A 25,210-nucleotide genomic window follows, 5' to 3' on the forward strand; every position below is an offset into this window, starting at 1 on the left:
TAGTGTGAACATTGTCACAAGTTCCCATTGGCTGTCTTTAGTTAAATGTGGAACTGTGCTGGTAGAACAGCAGCAACTTTGGCAGATGTATTTATAGAAGAGGTTAGAAGTGGTCATACGAGCAACTTTCAGGTTATCAAACTGAGAAGTACAACAAGCAATTTAGCAATTTGGTAATTTGGCTATTTAGTTATTTCACATGGTTAAAGAAATAGTCAGCACTAGTCAGTGTTAGTAGCACAAATACAAAAATTATTAATAATTCTAAACACTGTACTTGACAAGTATATTTATTATGCCCTGTCATTTCCTTCATCTTTTGTGACTACTACTCTAGTGTATTATGAGATGAAATTAAGAGTTCAACTTTTTTTATGTATATATATATGTTTTTTGTATATATAAATATTTTGTATGTATATATAAATTTTTCATGTGTTCTCTGTGTAATATGAATGTATATATACATTCCCTGTGTGGTGTGTATACATTCTGCATTTTCAAAGGTCACTTCAAATAATGTATACATTTACATATTTGTCTTAATATTTGAATATGTGCTGCCATATCTGTGTTTCCCTTTAATTACAGACATAATTTGTAATAGATGGCAGTACAAAAATAGTATTGAAAATCTGGATAAAAATTGCAGCTTAGTATCAGTTGCCGATTTGCATTTATAAAAGATGAAATTGGATAAATTCTTTAGAATTTAGATCTGGAAGTTGAAACCAGATTGAGTGTTAAATTGATATAGATGATATTACTTCATTAAAAAAAAAGGTTTTTAACAAATTTTTATAACTGTTTTGCAAATATATATATTTTTTATTATTTTTGAAATAATCTGGTGTGATTTTTGATAATTTCACCCCATTGTTGGGAAATCCAATCAAAATAAGAACAAATTAATATTTAAAAGAATTTATATACAAAGTTTTATTTTTTTACAGAACTTCAAATTCCATAAAGGAACTTACCTCACAAAGCCAATTTATTCCTGTAGCTCACAGACATTTAAACTCTTGATTAAGGGAAAATGAATATATCCTAATTGCTACTAATTATTATTATTAATTAAGTAATAATTTGAGTATTGTTTTTTAAAATTCACTGTTAGTTAACATTTTGACTACATTTTACAAGTAGTAGTTAATGAAGTTTATTGCATATGAACATGTACAAAGTTTCTGTTTTTGGATAGACTTTCTTCAAAATATTGGTATACTGGTTTCAAACAGAGTGCACAGATGTTGCTTCAGTTTCTAGAATTTTGAAATCTTATAATGCTCAGAAATTTGCCATACATAATTGAAAATGTCAAATGTCTCCAATTTTTGGAAAATTGTATTTCAAAAATAGTGATAATTAATTAAAAGTCTATTATTATATGGATGTGAGACTTGGACCTTAAATGAAAGACAAAAAATAAATAAATAAATAAACTATTGGCTGTTGAGATGGATTTCTTGCAAAGATTGGCAAGAAAGTCTAGGACTGAAAAAGTTAGAAATGATGTGATAAGGAATACAGTGAACATCCAAAAAACCATCATTGATAAAATAGAGGAGAAAAGATTGGAGTGGTTTGACCCTGTGAAGAGAATGGAGGACGACAGATTGCCCAGAAGGACCATGGAAATGGATGCCATGGAGAAGGAAAAAGAGAGGAAGACCAAGGACGTGGATAGAGAGTGAGAGAGTAGCTATGAATAGAAGAGGACTGGTGGATGGAGATTGGGAAGGTAGAAGAAAATGAAAAAAAGAATAAAGGAATGACTTTTTGATGTTAGGTTGAGGAGAACCATCGTAATAACTGAATAAATCCTAAGAAGAGAAAGGGAATTTGCATATATACTATATATATGTTTTTTTTTGGCTAACTAAACAATTATGGCAAACAGTTCACATTCATTGACAAATATGAGAAATTTGCTGCATTTTTAAAAAATTATGATTTGAATGTAGTTTTCAATTTTTTTATGAAGGAAAAATACAGAGAAAAACATTATTGATGTATCTGTCATTTTGACCCTTTCTCTTTCTTGCCATTATAACATAATTTCTGTGCCTTTTTTTGGAATAAAATAGTTTTATCTTTTCAGCAAAAAAAAAAAAAAAAAAAAAAAAGGAAAACTTCATTAAAGCTATATATTTTTTTAAATTTCTTATTTTTATTAATGAATATGACTATAATAAATGCTTAAGAATTGTGTTTGCCATAATTGTTCTGTTAGCAAAAAAAAAAAAAAAAAAAAAAAAAACACTCTGCAGACTTCATTTCTAATGCATGTACAGTATGGCCCAGGGTTATACCTCTCTCAGTTTAGCATGTAATAAAGATTAGTTTTCATAATATGACTGCTGATAATATCATTCAAGTTAACACAATTTCATTAAAAAACACATGAAACTGGTTATAATTGCATTTTTATCATTTTTATAGTTTAAACCCAATACAATTTATATAAATATATTTAAAACACAATTTTATACCCAATTTAAAAGTGTTGTGTGGATGATTTTCTTCAGTATGCTTTGTCCAGAATATTGTGGTGCTGTATCCATCAGTAGTCTGCCAACATAAATTGTTTCCAGATACCTTGTTAGCAATTTTACATTGACTTAATGTCTTGATGGAATTGTTTCCCATGCTTCTCACTCACCCTGTCAAGGTTTTTGGGAAAGAAGTCTAGTGAATGCAAGAAATGAAGTTTCGGTGACACATGACATTCCCCAATTTATTTATATGCATTGAGCAGTTTCTGAACTCCATCTTTTTATGTGGGAAATGTGTAGTTACCCAAGACGTTTCCAGAATGCTACTTGAAGTTACGCTTTTTAGTTCTATAACAAGTCAAGTTAGGGCAGTGCATCCTCGCTAGATGCACTAATACAACATACTGCACACTATGCATTCCTGGTTAATATGTCCTCTTTTAAGTCCAATAACATCTGGTATAATGGTCTTCAGTAGAACAGCTGTCCCAATGGAATGGGAAACAATGTTTTGTGAATCCTCCTTGCATGCCCATTCCATTGATGAGTATTATATTGAATTGCTTTAGTATTGAAATGGGAAGTTTATCTTCCTCTTTGGAGAAAGCTGGACCTCTAATGAGGTCATTCAACTCATTTTGGGTAAACAGCTCCAACTGTGTTGTCTCTTTGTTAGTTGTTTATTTAGAATTGGCTGAAGTTCTCTCTGTCAATAGCACTTTCACTACATTCTGTTTTGTGTTTTAAAGAATCTAGTCCATGCTGTGGAAGTTACTGGAATTGGCAATTTGTCATCATGCAGGATTGGCTCATCACTGAATCTAGGTTCAGATAAATAGTCTTGTGGTTATCCTTCACTGTAAATCCCTTTGCATTCATATTACAAAAGTAACAGTCACCATCATGGCCTTTTGATTTGCTTGATGTCATAGATATGGCAAATGGCATCAACTTTTTCATTTTGTTCAACCAAACACAATCCATTTGAACAAGTAGTAAAAATACAGTGGACCCTGCTTTATGATATTAATTTGTTCCAGAAACACCATCATACTGTGAAAATATCGTAATGTGAACCCAATAACACACTGTTTTTTTGGTTATTCATTCCAAGACCTTGGAAGAAATTTTCGCTATATAACTAAACTATTTATCTCTCTAAAAGGTCATTTTTATAATGGAAAATTGTGTTAGTTTTATATAAATTTGTATCAGATGAGCACAACAAAAAAATCACTTCAACTAAAGGATGCAGAAAGAAAACATGCATCTAACACATTTATAAACACTGCTATCTAAGAGGAAGGACATGTGGTCTGGTTGGAGACAGTCATAAGCCCATCGTAAAGAGAAATAAGTAGGCTCAGGTTAACATGATCACTGGTTATAGAATCAGTGGCGCCTCCGTAGCCAGGTGGGAAGGAGCAGCAGTGCGTAGCACACGCTTCTTGATTAGACCGGGGTTCGAGTCGGTGATCACCAAATACGGAGGATGCGGAAAGGTCAGGGAATGACCACTGCATATCCCCGGAGCAATATGGCCTTAGTTGCTAATGCTCCTAAAAACCAAACAAACAACTATAGAATCAGCTGCTTTATAGAATCAAACTTCAAAAAACCAATTCACATCATTAAAATGCACTACACTTTCATTGTTTATCAGAATTACATCTTCGGTTATAAGAATCAATTTTGAATGCCTTTGTGATATTTTTCTAAAGCACATTTCTGGAGGTCACTACCATAAAGAAATAAAAACAGTTATAAATGGGTAGTAAACTCTATCTCATTGCATTTGCGATAATACCGATGACTGGAATTCTGTGGGTTTTTATGTTATCGTGGTGAAACGTGTTTTCCTTCGCTGAAATCGTCAGTCCTATAAAAAACAAATTTTCAGAATCTTCTCTTCATTCCTATTTTTCAAGCTTTGTAAACTTTTTACTCCGTATCTCACTTGTGCAATTTGTGCATATCATGTTTTTCATTATTGATTGCTTTTTTTTTTTTGCTGTTTTAATTTTTACAAACCCCCCTAAAAAAGAAAAAAAAAAAAAAGTCAGTGAACAGAAATATCAGCGATTATATGAGATACTACCCAAAAGTTCCTGAAATTTGTATGTTGCACAGGAACTATGTCTAGTACGGACTTGTGGCATTAGATAACACTGCATGCATCCTTTGTGAATCAGTGTGCCACATGGTGTCTGGCTGGATAGAGTCATTGAATATTTATGCGTATTTCTTTGGCGGTTTGTTTTGTGTAGTTTGCGATTGTTGCGATGGCCGATGTGACAGAGCAATGTGCTTGCATCAAGTTTTGTTTCCTTCTTAACAATACAGCAACAGACACCCATAGGAAGTTGAAACAAGCTTTTGGTGACAATGCTTTAGGCCAGATACACACCTAATACTGGTTTAACCATTTTAAAGATGGTCGAACGTCGGTTGATGATGATCGCTCTGGGCATCCATCATCGAGCACCACCCCGGAAAATGTTGTATAAGTTTGGGCGGTGATCTAAGAAGACTGCAGGCGGACCATCCACGACATTTGTGGCATTGTAGGACTCGTACGACACGTGTCAGTGGATTTTGTCAGACAAGTTGAACATGAGAAGGATTGCGGCCAAGTTCATGCCATGGTTACTGAGTGAAGACCAAAAGCAGCATCGCATGGAAGTTAGCAGAGATCCTCAAGAATGGGCCAGGAGTGATCAAAACTTCCTTTCTACAGTCGTCACTGGTGATGAGAGTTGGCTATATGGGCATGACCCAGAAACCAAGCAACAATCATCCCAGTGGAAGAGCCTATTTTCACCCTGACTGAAGAAAGCCCGGCAAGTGAGGAGCAATGTGAAGTCCATGCTGATCTGTTTTTTGGAGATTGACGGGATTATCCATAAGGAATTCATCCCTCCTGCCCAGACTGGCAACGCAAAGTTCTACTGCAACATCCTGAGGCGATTACGGGAAGCCATCAGGAGGAAATGTCCCGAGAAGTGCCACACAAAGAACTGGGTCCTTCATTATGACAATGTGCCAGCCCACACCTCTCATTGCAGTGCAGTTTTTGGCAGCCAACAACATGACAATCGTCCCCCACCCCTCTTATTCACCAGACTTACCCCTTGCGACTTCTTCCTCTTCCCAAGAATGAAAATCAAGCTGAAAGGTCGAAGATTTGACCGCATAGAGGATATCCAAACTGAATTGCAGTTGGTGCTGAACAATACGATGACGGACTTTCAGGATGCATTCAAATTGTTGGAGAAGTGCTGGGATTGATGTTTACGCTCTCAAGGGGACTACTTCAAAGGTGATGGTAGCGAATAAGACCCAGGGTGAGTCTAATTTATTTTATAAATACATTTTGGGAACTTTTGGGTAGCACCTTGCATTACAATATTAATTAAGCTATGTATGCAAGTATAAATTTATTTTGCTAACATGTGGAAAATATTCTTCCGATTTTCATGTATTCTTTAATTTTGTTATTTGGTATAAGCAAAAATAGGAGGAATTGTTAATTCCCCTTATTTTCGCTTATTAGAATCACTGTTTAATAGAATTAAAATTCATTTTGCAAACGTGATCACAGTGACTGGCACTTACATATTGAATAGTCAACTGTATTTTTATGATGAGTACACCGAAAGTAGGTTGTTCGAACAGTGAACTAATTGTAAAGCAGGGGTACACTGTAATGCATGTTGCCCACTCCTTATTTTAATCACCTAGAGAACAGTCACAAAGTAACTGGTAAAGTTTTCAAATATCTGTTTTGGTTAATATTTGTTATTTGATTAGGAAAGAGCTATACACACATAACAGAATTTGTTAGGGTGATACTTACACCTTTGAGGCATGACTATGAATGTGTTTCAGTATTCACCAGATCTTACTGAAACAATTTATAATCAAATAATAAAATTATGAAATAACAAGCTTATAGGCTTATTCAAACAATTACATAAATACAACATAATCGTACATAAATAAATAATTATGTTCATGTAGGTTAGCTAAATAAGTATTTGAGTGGTATTAATCTCATCATGTTCATGTAATCGATGTCATCATAAAAACTAGATATTTTTAAAGGAAAACAGAAAACAGATTTTTAATCAGTATACAAAAATCTCTCTAGTCCACATAATTTTTTGTTTTTCTGATGAAAAAAATACTTGACCTGCATGGTCTAGAAATACAAGTGAAAATGCCTTCATCCATTGTTAGTAAAATTATCAGTCTGCCTTCCTTGTCAGCCACATTTATAACATACCAGTGGGATATAAGTTTAGAGACATAATGTCATAAACATCAAAATAAATTGATGGATGATGAACTGATCAGCAGACTATCATAATAAAAGTATTTTATTATGCATTTGGTAAAAGCATTGTTACTGTTTTACCAGCATTGTTCCATTTAAGTTATTTTGTGTTAATGTGGTCCAGTTAAGTGTTACAGTTTCAAATAATTATAGACTCACAACAGAAGTTGTGTGACCTAATAAATTTCATAAATTGTAGACTTAGTTTGGCAGCCAGCTGACTCTTTACAGTGAATTTCTTAAGTGAAAGGCTGTTTATTTATGGCAGTTGAAAGTTTGCTGGACCCAAACAGAATTCACAGATTAGTAAGTTGCCAGCTGAGTTTTTGGAAACATCAAGTTAAATATTATTTAACTTAAAACATAATTGTATTTGGAGAATCAATTCATCATTCAGTAGCACTCTCTAGAGAGGATGTTTCTTTGGCAAAGGATGCAATTTTATTTATCTTTTGCAGAAAAGCAAAAGATAAATGCTGGACAGAACAATGCCAAGAAATCGAAACCTTAATGCAGTATGGATGAACAGATAGGGCCTACAAGAAAATTAAAGAAATAACAAGAAAATGTAATGGAATTTGCTCCGGAGCAATCAGAAATGAAAAAGATAATGCCATTCTCGATGCAAAAGAACAACAAGAGACACAGAGAAAATATATAGAGGATCTATACATGGAACCATGTAGTTACACTTGAAAATATGATGAGAAAGGAGAACAACAAAACTTAAAACAAGATCAAATATTAAAAGAAGAATTTGATGTAGCTTTAAAGTTACTTCCTAACAACAAAGCCCCTGGTATAGATAATATTACAGCAGAATTAATAACGAACAGTGGAGATCAAGTCAAGCAATCACTATTTGGATTGATTTTGAAAGCATATAGTGAAGGAAAATGCTATATATATAGAAGAACATTGTACAACTGTCATAGTACCAATACCAAAAAAATCTGCCCCAACCAAATGCAAAGACTACAGAACCATCAGCCTCATATCACATGCATCAAAAATTCTCTTAAAAATCATAAAAATATGAATAGAATCCTACATCAAACACTTTTTAGAGGATACACAATGTGGGTTCAGAAAGAACTTATCTACAAAAGAAGTAATAGGAACTTTAAGATTCTTAGGCGAAAGAATGATAAACAATGGCAGGAACCTGTATGTGTGCTTTATTGACTGTGCAAAAGCATTTGACACGGTAATTTGGAATGAGCTTTTTCCTCTACTAGAAAACATGGGATGTCCACAAAGATTAATTAGGCTAATATTTCACTTGTATAAAAGACATCATCAGGTTAAACAGAGAATTGACAGAAACAGCAAAAATAGGGAGAGGAGTGAAGCAAGGATGCCTGTTTTCCCCAGGTTTATTTAATATATTTGCAGAATTAATAGTGAAAGAAGCATTTGATGGTAAAAAGTTAGGTATAAAGATAGGCAGAAGAACACTTAGCACAATCAAGTTTGCTGATGATCAGGTAATCCTTGCAGGTAGCCCAAGAATGTTATCCAATATGCTAAAACAGTTAACTAAGAAAGTGAAGAAATATGGAATGAAGATTAACACTAATAAAACAAAGATTATGATGATAAGTAAAAAGCCAAAACAATTTCACATTTAAACTGATGGAGATAAAATAAAACAGGTAACAAAATTCAAATATCTAGGACAGATTATAACACAAGATTCACCTTGCCACAGTGAAATCGGTTCAAGAATTGCAATGGCAAAACAAGTATTTAGAGGTATTAAAATCTCTTTACTAAGCCAAAGAAATATGTCACTAGACCTAACAAAAAGAATTATGAAAACATACAATTGGTTAATTTCTTTGTATTCAGCAGAGACATGGACATTAAAAAAAAACCAACTTGAAAAAACTAGAGGCTTTTGAGATGTGGTGCTGGTGGAGAATGGAAAATATTAGCTGGACAGAAAAAATGAGTAATAACATGGTTTTATAACGAGTAGGAGAAGAAAGAGAATTCCTAAGAAGAATCACAATACAGTGGCTACAATTCATCGGACACACCATGAGGCATAGAGGGATGTTACTGGATGTGCTAGAAGGCAAAATACCGGGAAAAAGAAAACAAGGAAGACCAAGAAACACCATCATAAATACAATTCTGAAGGAAACTGGGCTTTGAAGCTATGCAGAAGTGAAACACCTAGCACATGACCGGGGGAAATGGAGACAGCTCATCAAAGGGGCAAACCAGTCGATAGACTGATACACTGAAGAAAAATAAGTGAGGAACAACCAAATTGAGATTTGATAATAATGAAAGAAGAAAGAATTGATATATTGGGACAATTGTACAAGTGCACAGGGAAGTTTGGAATATAAAAAAATTATCCCAATTATTCTTGCTTGCTCGGAATTTAACAATTCCTGATGACAGTAATGAGTGTGAGAAAATATTCAGCCAAGTGAAAACGGAACTGAGCTCTGATCTCTTTCTGGTAAAGCTTTGGAAATGCTCTCGAGAGCTAAGTCTAAACAGCAGTGTCATTATTATAAACAAAATTTCTACTCTATTTCTGAAGATGGCAATGTCTGCAACAGTTTCTTTCTTAGCGCAACCATAATTACTTGATGTCTAACAGGCAATCCAATTAGAAATTTGTAGACAAAAAAAAAAAAAAAAAAAAAAAAAAAAACCAAGAAAAGTCAGTGTTTGAAAGATGATATACTGGTAAATAGTCCTAATAGTGTTTTTTAATATAAAGTGTGTGTATTGTTAGTGAAATTTAATTTATAGTGTAGTGTTGTGTGGACTTTTAAAAACCTGCTTTTCCTGAAAAATCTTCTGTTTTCCTCTGCTTACAATTACTAATATGTAGCTTTAAAAAAAAAAAAACATTTGTCAGCTATGTACTAAGCTTTGAGAAATTCTTCAAGGTTTGGATTCAGATGAATTGATAAGGCTTAGTGCCAGAGAATCAAAATACATAGGGTGACTATAAATTATCAAGGGATATAGTGGCCTACAGCAAGTATAAATTATTTTGTAATTAAGTTACTGAAGGGAGGCTAAGGCCTTTGTATTCAAGTCTTTGTCTAAGAATACAAAGAAAAGTATCAAAAAATTCTTTGCTTATATTAACACTTTGAGAAGGAAAGGGATGAAACACATTGGTCCACTATATACGAATTTTATAAATATTGATTATCCTATTCATTTTTGAGAAAAACTGAATAAATATTTCACGTGTAGCACATGTGAAGGAGTTTGTATTGAAGAGATACCAAAGTAATATAGTATTATTTTGTATTGTATTATTATATAATATTTAATTGGTTATAATTATAATTACAAGTAATAATTGGGAGATAAATGATATTGCGATAACTGAGTGGAAAGTGGAAGAGAAATTGCTGAAACTAAAAGTAAATAAACTACCTGTGCTGAAGAAATCTGGCCAGTTATATTAAAAGAAGTAGTACGGGAGATAAGCAAACCTTTAGCCATAATTATGAGAGCATCCTTGGATGCTCTTATAATTATGGCTAAAGTGTAAATGTCTCTTCTGGAAATGTGTAAATGTCGCTTCTATTCATCAAGGTGGATTAAAGGGTGAAGTGCATAATTACAGACCTGTAAGCTAGAGTTCTATTCCAGGAAAAATAATAGAGTCAGTGGTTAAATTCTGCATTCCTGTAAATATGCAGACTCAACTTGACAGGAATGCAGTTTAAATTTGGATTTGTTAAGGGGAGATCCTGTCTGATCAGATGCTATTAGTTGGTCATAGCATCTGATCAGGTGCTATGAGTTGGTCACGAAGGAACTGGATGCAAAAATTAATTTTGATGTCACTTAGATTTCATTAAAGTTTTCGATACTGTTGCACGCGAAAGATTGCTGAAATATATGACCAAAATAGTATTAGGGGCAGGTTATGCTCTGGACAAAGGGACGGTTGAGAGACAGTGAGAGTTAAGTTTATTAATGGTCATTACTTTTTATGGACTAATGAATGAATGAATGAATCAATCAATCAATCACAATGAGTTACCGTGTATTGTACTACCTCGAATAAGTAATGCTTCTCTAATAGAGAAGACTGTTGTTGCTTATTCTCAGTGATCACCACCACCCAGACAGCAGTTTCAAAGCTTGTTGGCCTGTCGTTGGTGGGTGGGCAGGTACCCTGGTGTTGCAATCATGCCAACCTAGTTGTGAAGTTAATTCTACAGTATGAGAGATGCCAGAAGGTGTATAAATAATATTATATTAAAATATAAATGCACAAGGCATAATACGATATGAGCTTTTATATTTTATAGATAGATTATTTTCTATAGATAGCTTATGAAAGAGCTATCTATGGTGTATTTACATCGATATTTTATAGTATATTTTAAGCTTATATCGTATTATGCCTTGTGCATGTACATTTTAATATAGTATTATTTTATACACCTTCCGACATCTCTCATATTGTGGAATTAACTTCATAACTGTTTGGCATGATTGAAACACTAGGGTACTTGCCCACCCACCGATGAGGAGCCAACAAGCTCCGAAACTATCCATCTGGGGGGAGGCCTTGTGAGGCCCCTCGTTACCGCGAATAGGTTACAGCAGCCTTCCCCAATGGGGAAGCATTGCCTATTTGGGAGCTTTATGAGTGGTTAGTTAGTTCATTGAGTGAGTGTGAGGAGTAACTAACCCTTTCCTCTTTCGACAACATTTCTTCTTCTTCTTACTATCACTTTCCTACACCTTTTTTCCTTTCCCGTGTCTAATAAGAACAGTATGTGGATAATAGTGTTTTATCCCATACCATTTTTCAAACGGTGCCATCTGGGTGGTTGTGCCCACTGAGAATATGTAACAATAGTCTTCTCCATTGGTGTAGCGTTACTTATTCCAGGTATTCAATACATGGTAACTCTTGAAGGATGATCACAATATGAGATACAGATGAAATGATGCTTTTTTACACTACTTTTGTAGTTTTTTGTTTAAGAGCTATCTATGGTGTATCTACATCGATATTAAATAAATAATTAATTCAGCTATGTATGTATAATTTAGTATAACTAAGTATAATTTAGTTTTATTTTGCTAACTTGTAGATAATTGGTAATAAAGTGTAAATTTGTGCTTTATATCTTTATTTATATAGCTTGTGGATAATATTCATCAATTTTGGTTTATTAGAATTGCTGTTTATTAGAATCAAAATTCAATTTGCAAACATGATCACTGGTCAGCTCTCAGCCCATATCTGTTTGATCTGGTAATGGATGTGTTGGTGAGAGAAGTGAAGAGTAGAGCACCATGGAGTATGCTGTTCACAGATGATATCGTACTGTACGTACCATCCCAAGGAAAGGTAGAGAAGAAATTGGAGGAATGGAGGAAAGCGTTGGAAGAGAGAGGCATGAGGATAAGTAGAACAAAGACAGAATATATGGTATTGAATGGAGAAGATGCAGGAGGAAAAGCTACCATCAGTTTCGAAATTTAAGTATCTGCGATTGAACGTTGAGAGGGATGGAGGATTGAGTGCAGAAATACAGCATAGAGTGCAATGTGGATGGTTGAACTGGAGAAAGATGAGTGGGGTGCTGTGTGATAAGAAAGTAAATTGTAGAATGAAGGGAAGAGTGTATAAAACTGTTGTTAGACCCACATTGATGTACGGTGCTGAGACATGGGCGATTACACGGGCCCAGGAGAAGAAGATGGAAGTGGCGGAGATGAGGATGCTAAGATGGATGTGTGGTGTGACAAGGAAGGACAGGATAAGAAATGACTACATCAGAGGTACGATTAAGGTGGGCCTCTGAGTAAAAAAAATGCAGGAATCTAGGTTGAGGTGGCTTGGACATGTGGAACGAAGAAGTGAGGAGAAGGGTGGGGAAGAGGTGTGAAAAGTTGGAGGTGATAGGGAAGAGGAAGAGGGGGAGATCTAAGCTGAGATGGAAGGACAAGGTGGCAGAGGATTTAAAAGAGAGAGGATGGAGGAGAGAGGAAGCCCAGGATAGGGAGGAATGGAGGAAAAGAATTAAGGACAGAAATGCGGATCCCATATAAACGTGGGAAGAAGGCGAAGATGAGCAGAAGAAGACCAGCTAACTGACATATTTAAGGATTTTGATCGTGTTTGGCATAAAAGGTCTTTTAACAAGCTTCCCTCTTATGGATTGCCAACTGTTTTTTGCAATTAGGTATCCAGTTTTCTCTCTGACTACTTGCTGCAGGTGATGGTAGTTGGCTCTCTGTCTTCTAACTTTTCCACTAATGCCGATGTTCCCCAAAGGTTCAGTTCTTTCTCCTGCTCTTTTTCTAACTTTTCCACTAATGCCGGTGTTCCCCAAAGGTTCAGTTCTTTCTCCTGCTCTTTTCCTTTTGCATATTAATGACCAGTCTTCCACTGACTGGAAATCCTGTCTATAGTTTTGCAGATTATAGCACATTGCATTTCATCTTCCAGTTTGAAAAACTGTCCTACAAAACCACTTCATCTCGAATATTCACCACCAATTCCTTTATTAGTATTATTATTAGCCATATGGTGCAAGGAAGCCTGAGGCTTATGCTGCACCAGCCAAAAAAAAAAAAAAAATTTCTGAATTACCCCGAGAGAGAGAGAGTGAGTCAGAAGTAGAAGGGAATCATCAAGAAAGAGAAGAATGATGATATCCACCTCAGGAACCTGGGTGTGCTAAACCCATACTCACCAGATGTGAGCCCCTGGGGTTAAATGCTGATCTCCAGGTAATTCTACAATGGGATCAAAGACAACTTAGTTAATTCAGTCCTGTCTTATATCTCACGAAAAAGGAGTTGGCTGCTTCTAGCTTATCTTCGATGGTACTCAGATCTCTAGACAAGATCATGTATCTCTATTAGGAACTATCCTGACTTCTAATCTCACTTGGTATAAGCACATCATGAATGTTGCCTGCATCTAAAAAACTTGGTTTTCTCTTTTGCTCTTGGTGTTACCTTTCTTCTAAACAACTCACTCTGTACAAATCCCAAATCTGTCCTCATGGAATATTGTTACAACATCTGGGATGGTGCACCCAAACCCCTCTCAGGATTCTAGACTCCACGTCTGCTAAATTAATGACCCCTTTCTTACAAAGTTTCCTTCTTTTTGTCTCATTGTCATATTGTTTCTGCTACATGCTTTTTCTATAGATATCTTCATGGGCACCACTGTTCTTCTGAATTGGCATCTGTAATTCTCCCTCTCTCTTTCAAACCAGTCCAAACATGTGCCACAACTAGTCAGCATCCATTTAATAGCTACCTTGAAGCTCACAGAACTAACTTTTATCCCTTTGAGGTTTCCATTTAAACCAAAATAAATAAGTAAATAATAATCTGTGAGGAGATGAGACCTGTTTGAGTTGTTTGAGGCTTTATTTGGATTGAGTTCATTATTGACATCCTTACTATTGCTTAGATGATGCACATAAGAGGATATATATTTAAGCTGAAAAATATTCTTTGTAATGTGTCCAAAACATTGTGATCAGTAAATGAGATATTGATGGTTGCAACAAACTACCATTCAGTGCTGTGGAAGTGGATTATTTTAAATAAATTTAAGGAAGGATTTGACAAATTATTATTGGGATTGGATATATGAGTAGTTTTTTTTTTTTGGCTGATGCTGTATATGGTTACTCAATTGAATCATTTTGCCAGTACCAGTTCTGACTTTTTTTCCACACTTTATGTATTCCTTTTATCCAGTCCTTTTATTATCATTATTAGTAGTAGTAGTATTGGCAGATGATGCAAAGAAGCAAACTTATACAGCATCAAAAAAAAAAAAAACACCACTACCCATCTCGTCTGTCCATCCCCTCTGATAATTAGTCTAATTTTTCTTAAGATTTATTCAAACTACCCATCACCACAACATCAGATTGTAGTTTGTTCCATAGTCACTCTCTGGCTGAAAGAAATTTTGCCCATCTATCCTGTAACCATCCTATTTCAATTTAAGTTTTTACCCCCTTTTGGGTTTTGTCCAAGAATGAGTTAAGTCTACTCAATCCATTTAAAGCCATAAATACTTCAGTCAGGTCTCTTTGCAAGTGCCTAATTTCCAAGTACTGTAACTTGCAGAACTGAAGTCTTTTGTGGTAAGAGTACCCCTTTGTGTTCTTGATAATCTGGTTTCTCTTCTCTGCACCTGTTCCAAGAGATCCATATCATGAGGCTTCGAGACCTGATCAATCCTTTATCAAGAATTTCCAAGAAAACATTGACACAATACATTGTATAGGTAATTGCTAGTCCATCGCCCCCTTTGATTGAATGCAAAACATTGTGACAAAGGAATTTGGCTTGTCAGCAGTTTTTTTTGCAAGTTATGGATCCCATTTGTTCTGACTCCTGATCAAAAGAGATATTGGTGCAAGACATTTTTCAGAATTATATGAGTTACCAAAGCAGATCTGGATAATTTTTTGTCAACATTTATAACCATAGATGAAACATAGTTTGACCAATATCTTCCTGAGTCAAGCAGTCCAAGAAATGGAGGCACCTGAGTTCACAATCTTTAAAGAAGACAAAAATGGTTCCATCAGTTTGAAGGGACATGGCAGCAATCTTTTTGTGATTCCAGACAAATGATAGTGTACTCTGTTCCAACAGATCAAACTTTAACAGTGGTATATTATGCTATATCTGTTGTGTTAATTGTGAGATGCCAAAAGGTCTAAAAGAAAAGGGATACTGATAAAGTGCATTTTTTCACTAAACATTAGCATCAGATTTTGCAGTAAGTGAATTACATAAGTGTTTATATGAATTTCCACCATACTCACCTTATGCGCACCAAATCTGGCCCCGTCATACTTAATTTTGTTTGCCAAATGTAAATTTCATTCATTGAGACAAAAATTTGAGAAAATGAGGTTATATCAACTGTAGAAGTATGCTTTTCAGGCCTTGATGGATCATTTTATAGGAGTGGAGACAAGTGCATTGCATCATTGCTGGAACAAGCATGTGCATCTTGAAGGACACTGTTCAGTACCCCTCATATTGGTATTAATATTAGTAGCGGTAAGGAAGGAAGCAAGCTTATACAGCTTCAGCCAGAAAAAAAAAAATGAAAAAAAAAAAAAAAAAAAACTACTACCCATATTGTCTGTTCATCCCCTTTAATAATTTGTCTAATATTCTTAAAATTCATATGATCAACTTCCACTGCACCAGATGGAAGTTGTTTCAACAGTTACTTTTGGCTGAGAGCAACTTTTTGTGCATCTATCCTGCTTCCATCCTTTTGCAATTTAAATTTACCTCCTATATGTGTTGTTGTTTCAGCAAGAGTAAGGATATTATTCACATTTAATTTACTCATTCCATTCAAAGCCTTGAAGTCCTCACTCAAATCTCCTTGCAGGTGCCTAGTTTTTTCCAGGCACTGCAATTTGCAGAAATAAAGTAGCCTTTTTGGTAAGAGTTCCCATTTGTTCCCTCTTGTTAAATTTGTTGCCCTAATCTGCACCTGTTCAACAGATCCACAGCCTTTCCAAAATGAGGCATTCAGACCTGTAGCCTAACCATTACCTTATAAAGCAGAATTATTATCTCTTTATCCATGATGGAAAAATTCCTGTTTATCATCGACACCCCCCCCCCCATCCCATGATGTGTACTAGCAGGCAGTCTGCAATACTCACCAATATTCAAGAATAATATACCAACTGTATGAAACCACCCACAAGTGTGGTTCCATATAGTTGGTGTATTATTCTTAGATTACTGCTCCTTTGTGCAGTACTTGTCATTTATCAATGTTAAATGAAAGGTACTGCACAAGTCTAAAAGAACCATGATTTCTATCGTTACCCACTCTGCTAACCTTTGTATTGTCAACTGACTTAAACATTAACCTTGATAAGCTTCATCAGTATTGTTAATAAATATTGAAAACAATAAGAGGACCAGAAATGAACTGTGAGAAGCTCCACTAAATCATTAGTCCACGAAAAGCGGCGCCATTAATAACCACTCCTTGTCTCTTACCATTTAATCCCTTTATCTATAGCAGTAACTTGCCTCTATTGCCACATTGCTCCATTTTTGTACAGAAGTCATTCCTGTGGAACATTATCAAAAAATTTAACTGAAATCTAAGTATATGATATGAATATTAATTTTGCATCCATTCATTTGTGAACTACATCATAGCAGCTGATCAGATTGGTTAGACAAGATCTCTCCTTAACAATTCCATGCTATGAAGGCCTTTTAAATTGCATTTCTGTGAAGATGATTCTGCACTACTTTAACCACTGACACCATTATTTTCACCAGAACAGAAGACAAGCTTATAGTTCTGTAAATACTCACCTCACCCTGAGCAGTAGTAGTAGTAAATGATTTCAACTTAATTCTTCATCTTCATGTTTTTGCAGCATGGGTAAATATTTTTATGGTACTGAGGTTGAATCTACCCTTCACAAACTACTGTAAATCTCTGCTTTGGTGAAAATTCTCGGGTGAATTGCTGAAATTAAACATTTTCCTAAACACAACTGGAAAATGGGTGATTCTCGATAATGGATTACCAGATTTGGCAGGTTTGATTGTACCTAATATAATATAAGTAATTTAATATAATATAATTCATATATTATATTATAATTAATAATATTTAATGCAGTTGTGCCCCTGTATCCGCTAATTCAATTACCCGCGGTTAACCCTGGAAAAAAAAAAAAAAAACTTAACACTTACTACTCGAGTGTCCAATTCAATGCTTCCCTTTATTTTTTGCGTTGTCGATTTTAAATTGAATAGCTTCCCTTTATTTTTTACAATGTCGCATATGGTTTGGTCACCAACATTATAATGGTTCTTTAGAGATTTAACGGATGCACCATTTTCAAACTTTTGAATAATTTCAAGTTTTTGTTTAATTTGAAAGCACAACTCTTGCGATTTCTAAACAAAAACAACAACAACAACAAAAAAAATAGGGTCGAGATTCAGTATTGGTTGCCCCTTCCGAACTGCTAGCGATATGGCCGTGATTGATGGGTGCTGACTCCGCCCAGTGTCACGTGATCTCCTGAACATACGGAAACATCTGATGTGGGTGACACGCACTGCATGTCACCCATGTGCCAAGCCTATACTCACCAGATGTCAGCCTCTAGTTATTACTTGAATTTTATGATTTTTTTTTTGTTTAAATTTGGAGCCTTGAAGTGTCCCGGTAAATCGAGAGTCTGCCATACTTTATTATTACCATATTTAATGTTGGTAATGTCTTACTGTGTGTTTAATTGATAAAGTAAACTGTATTATGCATATGTATTTACAAGCAAATCATGTTATATTTGGGGTCAGCAGGTGTTCGCTTATATCCGCAATTTCAGCCATTCGCGGTAGGGCTTGGAACGTATCCCCTGCGGATACGGGGGTCTTACTGTATAATATATTTATTAATATAATATATATTACTTATTATATTATTAGTGCACAAGTGAACAACAATTAATAAAGAGCACATAAGTACAGTGAAGTTTTTTAATAAAAGAGTTTAGAAGAAAAGAACCCCCAAACTCGAACATGAAATATTTCAGTTGAAACAACAATATTTTATAAATAAGAAAATAATAAAGTTCTTATATTATGTCATTGATCTCTCAGGTTCTATTATCTCGATCTTATACATGTCACAAGGGAAATTTTTATTTGGAGTGTATCACCGAGGCAACTTCTGGTGATATCATCTTGATCTTGGAGTAAAATTCTGTGGAGTGTGGATTTTGTTCTGTCCGTGTTTCATTTGTAAAATATTAATGTAAACGCTTGTTATAAAATCGCTCTCTCTCTCTCTCTCTCTCTCTCTCTCACACACACACACACACACACACACACACACACACACACATAAAATTATTCTCTGATTTGAGTTATTAGCTCTGCAGTGATGGTGCTCCATAAAGTAACAAAGCCAATGGTGCAAGACCTAAGAGACTTTCTTTTTAATTTTTGGAAGAACTTTTTAGGTTTTTTGAATTGTTTAGAATATATAAATATATACTGATATTTCATATTTTCTTAATGGATTGTAATACTTATTGTATGTAATTTTTAATTAGAAAATTAAATAATTAAAAAATGCAGCATTTTTTATACCTTTTTATTTAAAAATACCAAAAAAAATTTTTCTTGAAAGCTACAATAAAAAATATAGTCATAAAATATAAAGATGAAACAGTTGGGTTTCCATTTTCCAGTTTAAAAAACCATAAAACATGCAAAATTTAAAAAATGTGCTTGTGTTTATGCTTATTTTTATTATGTGTAAAAGTAGTTTAAAAAAATTAAAAAAATGTGTATATTAGATAATATTATTCAGTTCAATTTTAAATTTTTTTAAAAATTTACTCAAAATTTGGTGTTCCATGGAGTGAATTAAATTTAAATATTATGCATGTTGTGCTAACTGGTGTGAGTTAAAATCACCTTCCATGTTTGTATGATAATGAATTTATTATTCAAAAAATCAGTAGAACTATTGTCATTATGATTGTGGAAAGATTACATTAATAGATCATGGGAGTGTTTTAAAAATAACTTGAACTAGAAACATATAATTCCAAGTTCGTTATTGTCACTACCCATCAGGTTCCCATGCTAGCATGGGATGTGCAAATGTAAAGCGAATATGCAGTGAGTCCAATGCTTTTTTTGGGATGGTATGCAATGGTACGGTGTACCGGCACCTTTATTAACAGTGACATGGGACATTTGGATGTAACCCAAGCACGGTACTAAGTACTATAGGTTGTAATACCTCTCGCGTTTGGGGTTTCCATAAAAAAAAAAAAAAAAAAAAAATGCACTTCGAAATTTGTAATATTCCGTAAATTTTTTTCACATGTTCACCTACTATACAAATAAGCTTAAAATTATTTAACTAAATTTGCATTTTTTACTGTCTATTGTTAAGATGAAATTCTGTATAAAACAGTATAACCATTTTTATAATTTTAAATTACTCAGTCGGTCCTCTGTTTAACGAAGTTCTTTTATAGCGAATTATTTTGAATTCCCCCTTGGAAGCTACATTTAAAATAGTTTCTGTTGACCGAATAAAATGATCATATAGCGAACGGATTAGGAGAGAATTAACTCGGTATGCACTGTTCGCATTTCTGGCCTTCAGGCCATTTAGGCAATTAGTGCTGCTGCTGCACGAATTAAGAGAGCTAAAGGGATTACCATTCTACAACTTAGTGGTACCTGCTAAAACCAATCCAACCACCTGTCCCACATATAGTCACGCTAGTCAAGAGAGAACAGATCCAGGTGTATTCCGAATGGGCTCTGGCCCACCTTCTACTGCAGTGGTGTCCAACTTTTCCCGTACAGTGGCCGTATTCAAAAAAAATTCAAAGTTAGATTTCTTTAGTTCCATATCTAAAGGTTGCATGTAAAAGTAAAATTGAAAATATTTGAAACTTTTATTAAGTGCAATACACAATTACATTTACTGAATAAAACATTTAATGAGAAAATTTTTTTGATAATTAACAAAATTTTAAATGCTGTTTTAGTTCACTTACAGTTAATTCACAGAGGTTGGATACCTCTGTGAATTAACTGTAAGCGAGTCGTTTGAGAATTAGAAAAGTGGTTTCTTTTACTCTGACAAATAAACATCTGTTATTTCACGAAAGTGTGTTATCCACATTTTTCCATAAATTTTCCTCTATCTCTGTTTACATAGTCACAGTACCTGAATATCCGAATGACCCTTACATTTTGGATAGTTTCAAAAAAAATTAAAAAAAAAAAAATTCAAATTTAAGAACTAGTGACAATACCGATGACGAGACAAGGAAAACGATGACAACGAAGGTATTAATCCTTCTATACATGAATTGTTGGCATTTGGTGAAGGTGAAGTTAGAAAATTGTCAATTAGGTTACAGTTAAATGAAAGGAGATGCAATTCATTGATACCTAATTGATAAGAAGGTTTCAGAAGAATTGAAGCATTTGGTGAATGCTCTGAGTACGATACCAATTTCATTGACTGAATGTGAACGAGGATTTTTACAAATGAATCTGATTGTCAGCCCAACCACAGCTTCGTTGATGACAAAAACTGTTTCTTAAAACTGTAGGCCCACCGCTGACCAGCTTCAATCTAATGAAGTATGTTAATTCGTGGCTGCTTCGGAAATGTCATCCAGCAACTGACACACAAAGAGGTCGGCATAAGTGTCTGATGAGAACTTAATGAAAATTTGGAATATTCTACAAAAACTTTTATTATGAAATTATTTTTACTTAATTTACTCAGAGTTTACTTATTTTTTATATACTTGAATAATAAATTTATGCTTAATAAACTGTTAATATGCTTAATTTGTTGTTCTTATTCTAACAACATTACTACTAAAGTTACAATATCGGGAAAAAAAAAATTTTAGAGTACTTTTCATATCTTTAATTTTCAATTTTTCCTGAGAGCAAAGAATGAGTACCGGCATCTATTTTTTTATTAAAAAAAAAAACACTGAGTGAGACCTAATAGGTTCTCTCATGTGTTAATGCTGGGAAAATGATACAAAAAAAAAAAAAAAAAAAAGTTCAAGAACCATACTAAATAAAAATTGTTTATATTTAAGAAGGTACAGAAAAAACCACTAATTTTAATCTTAAAATATCAGTTAACACAGCCTTGTTGTCAAGATGAACCTCACTGGTTCAGGGTTAAGTGCCAGAATGAAGTAATCTTCAAAACTTTCTATTTACTTTTTTGGCCCAATTTGTAGTATACAAAGCTGTTGTAGCATGTGAAGACATTGTTGTTACCTGTATACAAAGAATACAAAGTTCATTGTATACAAAGTATACAATGAACTGAAATAACTAATAAATAAAAAATCAGAAAAAAAAAAATTAGAGAGCCTAGCTTCACCTCTGGAATGACACCTCACAGAATTCTGTTGTAATGGCATTACTGTTGCCTCTACTCAAGCAGATGATCTCAGTTTCCATATGATACCAAGGTAGGCAGGGTGGTTAACGACAGTCATCACCACGAGCTACTACAAGACCTTGAAAAATCGGGTCATTGGATAGTGGAGAATGAAATAGACCTAGGGGTAATTATGCAGTCAGGCATGAAATTCTCTGATCAGTGCAGACATGCTGCCAGGACAGCTCACAATATACAGAAGCTTTGCTAGCAGGGATAAGGAGGTGGTTATCCCTTTGTATGAGGCCATGGTTAGGCTGCAACTTGAGTACAGGGCTGGAGGCCTCACTTTAGGAAGGATGTAGATCTGCTGGAACAGGTGCAGAGAAAGGCAACCAGATTGGTGAAGAGAACAAAAGGATTTTCTTACCTAGAAAGGCTACAGTAAGACCATACACACCTGCATGGAGATGTGATTGAGGTCTTTAAAGCCTTGAGTGGATTGAATAAGCTGAATGTTAATGGTATTCTTCCACTTGCTGAGGCTACATATTGAGGGGCATAAAATCAAGTTGAGGAAGGAAGGTTGCAGGAAGTTTGATATAGTACAGAAGTTTGCTTTCAGCCAGTGGGTGGTTGATTATTGGAACAGGCTTTCATTTTTTTTTCTGGAAGTGAATGGGTTAAATAAATTCAAGGGAGAATTAGACAAATTCTGGAGGGTACGGATGGGTGAAGTGTTTTTTTTTTTTGGTTGATGCTATATAAGCTTTCTTCCTTGCATCTATTGTCATTACTATTACTACAAATATTGTAGACAGATGTGTCACTGAACAAGTAATAGAAAAAATAATGAACTAAAAATAATGAAAAATTAATTACATCTGGAATTTCACCAGACCATTTTAGTTAATAATTTTTCAGTTTATTTTCAATATGATTATTATTATTATTATTAGCTATATGGTGCAAGGAAGCCTGAGGCTTATGCTGCACCAGCCAAAAAAAATTTCTGAGTTACCGAGAGAGAGAGAGAGAGAGAGAGAGAGGTAGAAGTAGAAGGGAATCACCAAGAAAGAGAAGAATGTTGATATCCAGCTGTGCCAAGCCCATACTTAGATGTGAGCCCTTGGGGTTGTTTGCATTTTCCTAGGATATCCACAAATGGATGTCTGAGGTATATCTCTGTCATTGAATGCAGGCAGGCAGCAGTGATGCCATTATAGTAGAATTCTGTGAGGTGTTCTTGAGGTGAGGGTAGGCTCTCACTGATTTTCTGTTTTTGATTTTTATTAATTAGTTAATTTCATTTCTTTCTTTGTATATGGGTGATAGTAGTTTCTGGTAACTACAACACCTGTTGCAGTTTAAGCAATATTTTCACATGGGAAAATAGTGATATTAATTTTAACTTATTTTACCATATATACATCCTTCCTTTCTTGATGTAATAGGTTAGTTTGGTTTTTCAAGTGAAAAGTTGTTCACAAGATTCAGTTGTCCATAATGTTCAACATTATAAACGTTGAGTTTTATATTCTTATATATGTCACAAATGAACAGGATTTGAAATTTATTATTTTATTTATTTACTTTTCTTGGTCATACAGCAGAATGAAATTGTAGTGTGTGTATGTTTAAAAAAATGACCAATATAAAACAATTTCTGTGATAGTTGTAAACAGTGATGATTGGACCAACAGTGGATTTTTTAGGTTAAATATCTCCAAGTGTTTCAGAAGATTTGTTCCACTCTGCCTCTTAACACCTCATTTTAAAATTATAACAAACATCTTTGAAATGATATCTTATGCCAAAAGTTGAGCTTTTTCGGCCATTCTTGCTGAGACATTTCTTTGATTCAGTTTTGACATTTTTAGTTTGGTTCACATACAGTGTGTTAATATTTACTAGAATTTATGGTATTGCAATAAAATAAATATAGAGTAGCTTAATTCTAATGAAATATTTCTTTGCATTTAAGATTGGAACCAATGACATCTCTTGTAAACAATGGCCCAAAGACTGATTTTACAGATTCTAATATGTCAAAGGAATTAAATTATTCAACAGCACATTTAGTTAAACCTGGACCAGCAGTAAGTGTTATATAAATTAATAGATAAAAATATTTTACAAATAAAATCATGTGTATGTATAGCAAATTGTTTGGGATTATTTTAGAATCGTTAATCTCACAATTCTCAAAATAGAATTTTTGAGAATTTTGGAAATTTTATTACTTATTTTGCAGCTAATGAATATTTACAGGTTGAGTGCAACTGATTCACTAAGTAAAATTTTGCACCAGTGAACTGGTCAGTAGCTTTTAAAAAAGATTTCATGATGCCTGAATTAATAAAACTAGTAACAAGTGTAGTACAACTTAAAGATAATATATCTCTTTACACTGTCGTTTAGGATTTGACATGGGCTAACTCCTATCCTTTGAAGAAATTGTACAGTTAAGTATAGCTGAACTCAATCAAAATTCACTTCCAATGAATCACACAAAAAAAATGCATTATTTTGACTTGCTTTCAGCATAGGCTGGCCCCAATTGAAAGAATTTGGGTCAAAAGATAGTTTTTCACTAGGTCAAGTTGTCTTCAACAATTCACCTTTAGATTTGTTCACATTTTATATTTTTATATATAAATACAGTCACAAATAAATAGCATTCAATGTTTATTGTTACTTTTTTTTTTTTTTTTTTTTTTTCACCCTAGTCATACAACTGAATGAAATTATAATACTACTTTTTTTTTTTTTTTTTAATACAAAAATTTACACTCCAAAACTACATCTCTATGTTATAGTTATAAAGCAGTGATGATTATTTCTTTGTTAGATACTGCATAAAGCAGACTGCCATTTATATTTTGTATAACTTTTTTTATTTAGTATTAATAAAAGCCAAAATATGAAGGGAATCTAGGCTTTTGTTATGTCAAATAACTTATCCCTCATGTATACTCTTCCTACTGCCAGAAGGTTCTCATCTAGTTTCTCTTTAAATTTCACCAAGCTGTGAATCTTCTTCCCCAGGAAGACAGGTTGTCATTGGTCAGTGATGTGCTAATCAAACTTAAACTTCCTTAGGTCCAATAGTTTTCTCAGTAGTGCTTATTTCATTATAAAATTAAAACCTTCATTGAATTTGAATCATTCCAGCATCTCAATCAGGTTCCTTATAATACTTCAATTACGTTCCACCCAGGTGGAGGGGAAAAGATATTACTATACCAACAGTAGGAACCCAAATCCCAAAACTAATTGAAGTTATAGAAGTTATAGTTTCATTTTCATATCCAGTAGAAATTGAGAAAAAAAAGAAAATTGAAACTTGAATATAATATAGTTAAAATCAGATTTTAAACCAAAGTTACAGCTTATAGTGATCCTCTCTGGGTGCATTTATAT

At 34.0% G+C, this 25,210-nt stretch overlaps 1 protein-coding gene across 5 annotated transcripts in view; it reads left to right on the forward strand.

The window, feature by feature from the left end:
* Nucleotides 1-25,210, forward strand: part of LOC150079142 (polyamine-transporting ATPase 13A3-like) — a 750,840-nt gene that overhangs the window by 178,265 nt on the left and 547,365 nt on the right. For all 5 annotated transcript variants that reach the window (XR_016547547.1, XR_016547548.1, XR_016547549.1 and 2 more), the window contains exon 5: nt 23,772-23,886. Coding sequence is in view for 2 of the 5 variants with exons in the window: in XM_090383358.1 (XP_090239484.1) it covers nt 23,772-23,886 (115 nt within the window). In the remaining 3 variants the exon portion in view is untranslated. The remainder of the gene's footprint in view (nt 1-23,771; nt 23,887-25,210) is intronic.

This window comes from Mastigoproctus giganteus, chromosome 10, assembly GCF_048544385.1.
Source record: "Mastigoproctus giganteus isolate SK-2022 chromosome 10, ASM4854438v1, whole genome shotgun sequence".
NCBI lineage: Eukaryota > Metazoa > Arthropoda > Arachnida > Uropygi > Thelyphonidae > Mastigoproctus > Mastigoproctus giganteus.